Source organism: Hippocampus comes, unplaced genomic scaffold (genome assembly GCF_001891065.2).
Source record: "Hippocampus comes isolate QL1 unplaced genomic scaffold, H_comes_QL1_v1.1 scaffold100, whole genome shotgun sequence".
Lineage (NCBI taxonomy): Eukaryota > Metazoa > Chordata > Actinopteri > Syngnathiformes > Syngnathidae > Hippocampus > Hippocampus comes.
Window position 1 is genome coordinate 1193338 of NW_017805282.1, and position 11019 is coordinate 1204356.

An 11019-nucleotide genomic window follows, 5' to 3' on the forward strand; every position below is an offset into this window, starting at 1 on the left:
ATTAATTAATTAATTAATTAATTACTAATTGTGTCATCTTGGTCAGTTTTGTTTGTTCCTTTGACTTTGACGCTTTCTTTGGGAAAAGACGGCACGGTTCATGGAGTGAATGGTGGTTGAGTCGAGCCTTGTGCTGAGTCAGCATCGCTCGCAGTGCGGGTTACATAGTACAGTGAACAGCAGCCACTCTAATTTCCTGTACCTGGTTATTTTCCATTTCCTGGACAAAGAAGGCCTCCCCGTTGTCTCCGAGCTTCATATGTAGATCCACCGGCTCTCCATTAATCTCCATGTCCACCTGTAAAATATATATATACACATCTGCATTTTAAAACTCCTTAGTGTGTTTTTCTTTGCATGCCTCTTCATTTGCTGACCACTTTCTCTCGCGAGCGGAGGACTCCCATCTTGCCGAAGCGGACGTGGAAGGGCGAGCAGCGCAAGGAGCCGTCGGGCTGCCGCACCACGATGACGTCGATGCAGCCCGACAGCGTGGCCGGGTTGAGGCCTCGGTACAGCTCCTTGACCTGCACCAACACCTGACCCGCCAACTGGCCCACGTAGTTCATGGTCTGACGGGTCTGGTGGGGACAGGCAGAACACAAGCAAAAAACAGGACACGTTATACTTTTTTTTACCAGTTGGAAACATTTAAAGTGTTTTGCATGATATGTATGTCCCCTTTAAGTATAGACAACTTCTGAAGAAGCGTAATTGGTCGCAGTTGAGGGCGGGCATTCTAAAAATCTCTTCTCAGATACGTTCTGGTTCCAAGGAAATAAGAACGCCTTTGACCTGTTGTGTGTGCCCATCCCTGAAAGTGCGGGAAACTTGTCAAAGCCTTTTCCTGACACCCGAGTTCAAAAAAAAAAGTCATGTGGTTAAAAAGTGATGTCATACAAACTAATACTGTAGCTGCATCGTGAATAATAAGAAGTGGGAGAAGGACGTTGAATAGTGACAAATACAGTTCAGGCATGACTCGACAATATTTTGGGAGTACGATTATAAACTTTTACTCATCTTTGAAAGTGTTTGATTGCCTTCTTTTCCCCCCCCCCCCTCAAAATTGCAAGAGGGATTTTATGGACCGTGGAATGGAAAAGGGCCTCCCCCAAAAGTGGTCCCAAAGACTGAAAGGGATGGATTGTACGTAACCATTTTCCATAGTGCTTGTCGTCATGAGGGTGTACAGTCAAACCTCGGTTTTCGAACGTCTCTGTTCTCGACCAAATCGGTTTTCGACCAAAAATTTCGAGTTTTTTATACCCCGGATTCCGACCGAAAATCGGTTCTCAACCAACCTGAGCGCATTGAATGCGCCACTTGACTCCTCTCGCCTTCCTTACACGAGGAAGTGACGCTTCCTCGTGTAGCGTTCCATTGTGAGCAGACGTGTTCAATAAAGTTTTTTATTTGAAAGAGTGTGGTTTCGGTTTTCAAACAAATCGGTTTTTGAACAGCCTTCTGGAACGGATTATGGTCGAAAACCGAGGTATGACTGTAGTCGCTGTGCCTTTGAGTGTTTATGGCTTCAAAAAGCAGCGACTAGCCTGGTGAGTGACATGGGTGGCAGACAAGTGAATGTAGTCTAAATAGCGATTGTAATTACAGCTTGTCACATTGATGTGTTAGCATCTACAGTACGATGGGGATATGTTACCTTCTTGACGTTCGAAATAAAAACACACAAGCACGGCCACACGCAAGAAGACAAGAAACGCCACAGAGGAATGCTGAGATTTGAACCCAGAATCACAGCACAGGACTGTGAGGCAGATGTGCTAACTAACGCACATCGGATGAAGATGGGTTTCATTTTGTGTGTTGAAAGCTGAGGATGGTGTTGCGCAAGAGCATGACTACGATTCAGTCACTTAATTTGCCTCGGCCAGCTGAGTTGACAACATTTGACTTTGAACACAGCACAATATTTAATGCAAACTGAAAATTGTTCATCTGCGGACTGCAGCTATTTTTAAAGGCTCGATTCATCCTGGCTTGCAGAAGCGACAGCGCTTTGACTTTGAAACTGAAAAAAAAAATATTAACGCCATCGACAACTCCCTTTCCCTCCTCCTCCGCTCTTGAGGGCCAAGTCTTTAATCCAAAGAATATAATATCGATGCACTCCTGTGTGCTTGGTAGAGTGGGAGTTGCCATCCCCCCCACCTCCCTTCAACATTATTCTTCACCGTCTCTCTCAGTGAAACCTTGCAAGACCACGACTGCTGAATAAATGCTTTGTTGTAATATAGGAGTAAATATGGGATAAGTTTATGTACATTTATTCTAGCATAAAACAACTGAAGCCAATTGTGCTCATCATACTGAACAGTTGTGAAAATGAAACAAGCTGATGTCACATGGGAAGTGAAAACAAAAGCGAACCATTTCCTTCATTTTTTTCGTGAATTGGGCGCTGACACTCATATTGAAAATACATACACGTCCGAGCATTTAGTCCTTTCATGTCTTTGATATCCATCTTAACTTTAAGGTCCTTGTTCTAATACACTCTTTGCCCTCACTATATTTTTTTTCCACTATTAGTTTCACTTATGATCTACTAGTATGCAATAATAGGCACACTCGTTACACTACTACCTTATAACTGTCTTACATTCAAGTTTGGATGTCCCTGATATCCAGCACTAGATCGATGTACTAGTACTGTAAACTCTTTGTCCTCACTAGTAGGAAAGAAAGAGTCCCACAAGTAGAAAAATGTTACTACTAGTCGCTAAGGAAAACTGTGCACTACTTGACAGCTGATCTGCCAGTCGTACATTCGTGACGAGGGAAAAAAATGTACTACGGTATTTAACCTCGAGTGCTTCGCAAGTCGTTCTAGTAGCGCGCAGATTGTTGATGGTGTAAACATCCATATTTTTCATAGTTCGACCTGTACACGTACTTGAATTTTAATATGTATGTATGTACAAGTGATCGCGTTAAAGTAAATGGCCCCTCAGATGGATCGCAAATACCCTGCGGCTTTCCAAGAATAAAAGGGACTGCCGCAGTTTAGATCAATACCAGACTAGAATTATATTTTTAGAGCAAAACAAGAATTATACAAGTCCAGTCACTTAACTATAGGGACCGTAAATGACATTTAGGTGGAAATACATAGTGTCTCTTACCTTCTGATTACGTTGACAAAACGAAATAGATTCCTCAGCGGAGCATTATAAAATACTCACTTGCCTTCGATCACTGTTCATGATCTATTTTTAACGCTACAGGCTGTTGTCATCTCACCGTGATTCTAGTAGCGCGCAGATTGTTGATGGTGTAAACATCCATATTTTTCATAGTTCGACCTGTACACGTACTTGAATTGTAATATGTATGTATGTACAAGTGATAGCGTTAAAGTAAATGGCCCCTCAGATGGATCGCAAATACCCTGCGGCTTTCCAAGAATAAAAGGGACTGCTGCAGTTTAGATCAATACCAGACTAGAATTATATTTTTAGAGCAAAACAAGAATTATACAAGTCCAGTAACTTAACTACAGGGACCGTAAATGACATTTAGGTGGAAATACATAGTGTCTCTTACCTTCTGATTACGTTGACAAAACGAAATAGATTCCTCAGCGGTGCATTATAAAGTAGTCACTTGCCTTCGATCACTGTTCATGATCTATTTTAACGCTACAGGCTGTTGTCATCTCACCGTGATGAAACGTGACCTACATTGATCATGATATGAAGTAGAAATGCAGCAGTGTGTCTTTCGGACAGCTGACGCATCACTTGGCAAACTGGCTGTTTGCTTGCCACTGTCTTTGCTCGTACGCTCCAGACGAGGCTCCGCCCATCGGCCAATCAGCGTGGAGCTTCCGCGTTGCTAAAATCACCGCTGACAGGGCAACAGCGGTGACATATAATTTCCTGAAGTTTATTTTTAAAGCGATAAAACTAGCTAGATACGAAGAAAGACCGCTGGTAGGTAGATAGACAGATGCAAGGGATGTTCATTTGATAAAACTATGAGCAAAATGAACCAAAGTTACATTGAAAAATTAAACTGAACTGGGGATTGGAAAGACAGACACTTTTGCATTGGCACAAGTAATTTAGTTCAAGGATATAAAATAATGAGCGGCAACATGGGTAATTATATATAATAAATCATTTGTACAAATGCGATATTTGAGCCAAATGTAAAAATATTTATATCGCCCCCACCACCTGAGCCTCTTTTGACTGTGGCGGCAAACCAGCTGACATCACCGTGCCGGCCTGATGTTATGAGGTGATCCTCTTAGCCAATCACAGCACACCTCGACGCCACAGTTCTTACTTGTGGTTTTTATCGTCAAATTTAGGCTCCACACCATACCCCCAGGCCCCTTCCTCCTCACTTTCCTCAGCTCCTCCTTCTGTGAGCATAAACATGCCATTTAAATATTTGCATTCCTTTTTTTTTTCATTGGCGGCAAGTAATGAACTGTTGAGGCACCTGTACTGAAGTGCAATTTTCTGTTGACTTTTAACGTACAGCCCCTCTATATATTTGAAAACGGATGCGTACTAGTACTTTCTAATGCTTTTATTTCTGTGAAGGAGGCATCTGTACTTTTGCCACATGTAATGCGTAGGCGTGTGTTTGTGTGAACGGAGAGGGCTAACAGCCAACATCCTGTCATTACATCATCTCTTCTTGCCGAATGTGGGTAATTCGTTAATTGTGCATTGCATCATGTCAGGCCTACATTTACGAGCTGTTAAGCAGACACTAATGATACTTCTGTAATTTGAAGCACATACTTTAGCAATCCGGGAAGAAAGGTTCTGCGTTGTGACAAGCAAGCGGGGAAATGGCAAGTTAATTTCTTTTTTTTTTAATCGTCCTTTTAATAGGCACTGGGTTTTTGCAGCTTGTATCAGTGCCGCCACATAGCGACGGTGCCCTTTGAGGACACACAAGACTTACAGCTTTTCTTAGACAGGTTTCAAGGAACGAGATGCCTTGCCAAGAATGAGGCCCGACGGTGGCCAACTTGATGTATGACCCGCTCAGTAAACTACAGCAGCATACAGGACTAACAAAAAGACCTTGAATTGGCGACTTGATTCCGCCACCTCTTACCTCATTCCCCCCATTTAAAAACCCTCCTGTTGCCTAAATTGCTTATGTGTGAATTCTGAACCCAAAAATTGACTGGTGGCCTTTCTGCTGACTCACAAGCTGGCACCGTGTTTCTACAAAGCAGTATGCAAATGAGGTGTCACATGATCAAATTGGCCCTGGAGCGGGAGTTCTCGCCCTTTCGCTGACTCAACAGTATCACTGTAGCGTGCAATAATCCCTTTTACAGCCTGGCCTGATTGGGAGGCCGCTGATTGGGCCGCGGTGTTGTGGCCTGAGCATCATATGATGTGACACAAACATTAACATAATGCAAAACACGTTCATAATTTTGCAACATTTCGAGTCATGCATGTTTTGGGAGGAAACAGGGGGAAAAAAAACAACAACATATGAGCACAGGGAGATGATGCAAACGCACACGGGAAGTCCAGAGTCGAGATTCGGAACCAGAACCTCAGAACTGTGAGGCAGGCAAGTACAGTAGTGCGAACCAATATCCTGCACTGCAAACCCTAACCAATTTTCACAGAGCACAAAATATTTCGTTTTTGCTAAAATGCTGATGAACCACTAAAACAGATTTACAGAAGGTCCTTGTTATCGATTACAGAAGTATTAAATCTGCAAAGTAGTAAACATGTGTTTATTTAATTACTTATAGATTTGAAAACTTTGTGCACATCACGGATACAAAATATGCACATGAGGTGCGGGCATTATTTTTGTTTGGGTCGCCATCCTCATGTAGCACTGTCGTAGCATCTGTGACTCTGAAAAGCATGTGACTTTAAAAGTCCTCGATATGGCAAAAGATGACTCTAACTCCTATTTCCACCTGTTTTAGTTCACATTTCAATAACAGGTGAGAGAAGGAACAAATACAAATGGCTCGCCATACTTCTTTTGTGTTGTTTTTGTTTTCTTATTTAGACGTAATTAGGAAAAGGAAGCGCATGCAAATTCTACAGGGAGCCGAGATGTTACAAAAGATGTAATCCACAAATCGAAAATATAATGGTCATATTTTTCCCGACACACGCCACATTCGACTTCCCAACACTCGATGTCCACACTGGCATCTTCTAACATGCTTTTATTACCCAACTCCATGTTTTGTCAGTGGGATAGTGTTCAACGGCCTCTTCCAGCTCTTCACCCTCCTCTGCCGATGTCATGATTCCACCATCGTACTGTATGTATCCACAAATGCGTTTAAGTCCGGTGATCTTCACTCCGTGATGGCCTCAATGAGTCTGAGATCCAAAACTGCAAGTGCGACCGACTAAATTTACCTGGGGCCCTCAAGTCAGGGAAACCTGAGACCGGCCCCCGCTTATACTGAATCAGACCCGTTGACTTCTTCGGCATTTCAGAAGACGACACTTGCTCGGGTGGCTTCTCAGAATGTTTGATTTGGAGATGTACACAAACACGGAAGAGTCATGTAGATCTTCCTGGACCACTGTTCCGTTTTCTTGGGGACACCTGTTGTTGTCTCAGGGGCCGTGTCGTTGACCGCGGCCGCAATGTCATTGACGTCCAACATGAGATTAGATTACCGCCGGCTGAGGTTCAAGACTGCCGGGGTGCCCACTGTGATTACTGTTACACTCTAGTCACGATTTAACCTTTAACCTTTTGGGATGTACTTGACTGGCCAGCTGGCAACTTTTTTCCACCAGTGGTGATTAACACTGACTCCAAGTGGTTCAAAGACGTCATTGCATGTGAGAGTGTAAGTTCCCCCCATACTTGTTTAAACATTTTTAATCATTGTTCCAGCGTAATATTTTGCCCTCAAAACAAAATATGTGTGAAAAATGACTACCGTTACAAATATTTAAATCCACCTAGTTCAAGACATGTTTTTTTTTGTTTAAAAAGTAAATGAGATTGTCAACAAATTTGTTCAAACTTCATCCATCCATTTCCAACACCGCTTATCCTGAACAGGGTCAAGGGGAGTTGCTGGAGCCTATCCCAGCTGGTCACCAGGCAGTCACAGGGAACATATAGAGACAAACAACCACGCACACCCACATGCACACTGAGTAGGAACCAATCCCAAGATACCCGCACACAAGTCCGTCGGGTGTACCGCTACACCAGCAGCGATGTTTAAACTATGCTGTTTTCCCTTGATTTTTACCATTTAAAAAAGATATAAAATCGTGAAATGGACACCTAAAATACAAACTTTATTTTGAAATAAGTCGCAGAAAGGCAAGCAAGTAGATTTCCCTCCATCCATCCTTCTATTTTCTAATATGCCCATGCTCACAAGGGTCGAGGGCATGCTGGAGCATATCCCGCTTTCTTTGGGCAATAGGAGGGGTACACCCTGAACTGGTTGCCAGCCAATCGCAGAGCAGACATAGACACTCTCAATCACACCTCGGGACAATTTGGAGAGTTCTATTAACCCGCCATGCATGTTTTTGGAATGTGGGAGGAAACCGGAGTGCCCGGAGAAAACCCACGCAGGCCCGGGGAGAACATGCAAACTCCAAACAGGAATGGAGCTCTGCAACTCTGCCATCGAAAGCGGACGTGCTACGAGTAGAGTTGCGTTTATAAAAAGATGCCAAACTTCAGCCATTCTGTCTTTTATGCACTCGTTCCTAGCTCGTGCTTATTGCTACGTGGGTCTGCAGTAACATTTGCGTGAAAATCTGCGATACAAAATTAGACACGCACGATTTTAAATCTGTGATACAGTGAGACCACAAACATTGAACCGCAGTGTCGTGAGGGACGACTGTAACGCGTGAATGTTTATGGCCCCTCCGAAATTAGTAAACTCTTTTGTGACTACTGTATTGCATTTAAATACAATACATCTTATTTATATAGCGCTTTCAACACAGCTGCAACTCTAACAAAGCGATTTCCAGGACATTTATCGGAAAATAACAATACAACGGAACACATAACATAAAAGAGTAATACAATCGAAACAACTACTTGAAACGTCCGCCTTATTGTTCGAAGCGGTTACCCTATGATTGCCGATTAATTCAGACGGAGCCACGTTTTTATCCACATGTTATTCATCTGAAAATAATTATTTGCTGTGACCGTATTTATTTAAAAAAAGTTCTCTGTATGACAGCGGCGATTTCTCCGCGAGTGTCCGCCTTTCCAAGTGTAAGTGAAAGCCCCTCACACCTATCGTTGCGTTCAGTGTTGTCTGTCCTCCTTGGCTTCGCTTTTGTGTCAGGATGCTGCTTGTGATGTTTAAATGTCCTTTCGTCATTTCTGGTTAAACGTGCACGGCATTTGGTGGCTTTAATGTTCCGTGCGGCTAACCGAAAAAGCATCGGCAAAGCGGGGAACGGCTGGTAGGTCATTCGGTTGAGTGGGGTGGGGGGGAAAGAAAAAAAGAGAAAAAAAGAAAAGAAATTGTTGCTGTCTGACGCTGAAAGCAGCAGCCGGCTATAGCTAACAGTGCTATCCGGTTAGCATCGTAGCTTCGTCGTTGTCGCGTGTGTTTTGCTTCTTGTCAAAAGACAACAAATGAACGTAAGTGGCATTGGACGAGTGCGATTAGAGCTTAGTTGCGTTTTTAAATGGCAGTCAAGAGTTACAAATGAGCAACTAGTAACTACGAGTGTTATTAGCATCCAAAGCTAATAAGCCAAGTTGATTTTATGGCTGCAAAAACAAAACGCGACAAAACTAGAAGTGGCCTTATAAGCAGAGTTTTTGTCGTAAGTATGTGACACTCTTGTTTTAGTGACAGTTCTCGGGGAAATTACTTGCTCAGATCATTTGAGTTACAAAGCCAACTCTAGGAGTAGCGTTCATTTGTCATGATTTTGAGATAATGTCATCAAATTGCTAAATGTGTGTCGTGACAGTCAACTTCCCAAATGGGGACAGTTGTATGTGGGTTCTTGAGCGACTGGCCTCTTGAAAATGGTCCCGTTCGATTGTCAAAACAAGCAGTCCAAATAGAACACGTCCTGTAAAGGCATTCGCTGCAGGAGAATTACATTTTCGCCCTTGTCCGTCCTGTCAACATACGAAATTCCAGTCGATCTTTGAATTACACTGTCAAAAAATGCACTGTAACAGCGTACATATCGATTTAATATGACAACACAAACAAATAAAATACACGATCCTCATTTAGTAGAAATGCTGATTATGAAATGTATTTTACGTGTCTGCATATTACTGTAGCTGTGGTCTGTTTAAGAGTCCAAGTTGGTTGTAACGAGATTTGCTCTGGCTAGCCAATCGGAAAAAACAAAGCCCAGCGAGTAGTAGAAGAAGAAATTGAAGCCCAATTGGCTTACTGTTAGATTTCCTGGTAACTACATTGTTGTTGCCATTGTCATTTTTATTGGATTGAAGGATTTGGCAGACATGTGTTGGAACACTCAAAACAACCATTTGCTCCTCTATTTGCGTCAGCCAACAGCATGAGCTTGCAGGGACTTCCCAGTTGCCTTAATACCACTTCACAACACAATCATGGTGTTTGTCGCTTGGCCCAACTCACAATTGGATTCACCATTGTACACATTGAACTGGTTGAACTTTTTAAATTGACAGCCCTGACTCTTCTCCCATTCACGAAAAAAAAATCCGTTCTGACACTTCCCACAGCATGGGACAATCAGTCAGGATTAGTGTTGTAGCAATTATACAAATCTGACATGAACAAAGTTGAAGCAAATCTTTTCTTCGAAGCTTCGCAGGGATCGTTTTTCCCCCAAGGACTAATGTTACTGTAGTCGCACAGACCACCGCGTGTATAAATAAATTGGTGTCACGGGGAGACAGGAGAAAGTCAGCGAAAAACAATGTGAAAATTTGGGATCACTTCACTCAAATTAGGCCTGATTGACGGTAAACGTGTACCCCGCTTAAAACACAATTGTCTTCCTTTCAGGCACTTTCGCCGGACAATGGACGAGCTGGTCCATGATCTGGTGTCAGCCCTGGAGGAGAGCTCGGAGCAGGCGGCGCGCGGCGGCTTCGGTGACGGCGGAGAACACGCTTTGAACGTGGGCTGCCTGCTGAAGAGACAGGCCCGGAAGCGCCGGGGACGCAAACGGCGCTCCGACAACCCTCACCCGCCCTGGGAGACGGCCCACCTGAGCGAGGGCTCCGAGTCCAGCGTCGAAGAGCACAAGGTGAGTCCACTCTGCAACACGATTGCAATATTTCATGATTGACTGAAGAGAAATGAACAACAGCTCATATGCTGACATAAACCGATGCCATTGTTGTACTTGTAAAAAAAATTTAATTTGAATACAAATTGTCTTCTGTCACATAATTCCTCCCGAAGTAGTGATTGCATAATTTTTGCCAAGTGTTGTACAATTTGTGAAGTGAATATTTTGGACTGTCTCAAACTGAGGTGAGTTAGCCATTTGCCTGTGTGCATTCGGGCCAAGTGACCCGTGGAAAAATGGCTTTTTCTGTATGGAATTTAGCACCTCCACCATTACCGCCACCTAGAGGACTAGAGTGGAACAGGATTTTTCAATTACACAAGTCAAGCACAATGATGGATGAGCCTTGGCTGTGGTCTCCTTAAACTTTTTTTTTATTTATTTTTTGCACAGGACTACCGTGCTGGCACAGGAATTGTGTCCACCGCAAACAACCACACTCGCGACAACAGTGACTCGGACGAGCAGCTGGGCCCCAAACGCCGCACGCCGCAGACATCCGACGTGGGTAGGAGCAAGCGGCCTCTTTGGCCGGACGACCCGGGCGTGCTAGGGTCCGCCGAGGGAACCCGCAGCCTCAGGCGACGACGCAAGGTCAAGCGCATGGCTGTGGATCCCCCAGCCGAACCGGACCTCCCCTCCGCAGTGATGCCGGCCCCACCGTCCGTCCCCAAGGCTCGCGCGGCGGGCGCCGGGCCCAGCCGGCCGAGCCCCGGCGAGGGCC

The 11019-nt window shown here is 44.0% G+C and overlaps 2 protein-coding genes across 2 annotated transcripts in view; one reads left to right on the forward strand and one right to left on the reverse strand.

Moving 5' to 3' along the window:
- Positions 1 to 36: 36 nt before the first annotated feature.
- Positions 37 to 6609, reverse strand: LOC109516702 (phosphatidate phosphatase LPIN1-like). The gene is made up of 3 exons (XM_019871443.1): positions 6207 to 6609; positions 378 to 581; positions 37 to 298 (listed from the first exon to the last, which is right to left on the reverse strand). The coding sequence occupies exons 1-3, from the start codon at positions 6279 to 6281 to the stop codon at positions 161 to 163; spliced, it is 417 nt and encodes a 138-aa protein (XP_019727002.1). The 5' UTR covers positions 6282 to 6609; the 3' UTR covers positions 37 to 160.
- A 1674-nt stretch (positions 6610 to 8283) lies between these two features.
- gpatch2 (G patch domain containing 2) overlaps positions 8284 to 11019 on the forward strand; it is an 8966-nt gene continuing 6230 nt past the window's right edge. Inside the window, exons 1-3 of the mRNA XM_019871554.1 lie at positions 8284 to 8447; positions 10007 to 10250; positions 10689 to 11019. Coding sequence (XP_019727113.1) covers positions 8398 to 8447; positions 10007 to 10250; positions 10689 to 11019 — 625 coding nt within the window. The 5' untranslated portion in view covers positions 8284 to 8397. The remainder of the gene's footprint in view (positions 8448 to 10006; positions 10251 to 10688) is intronic.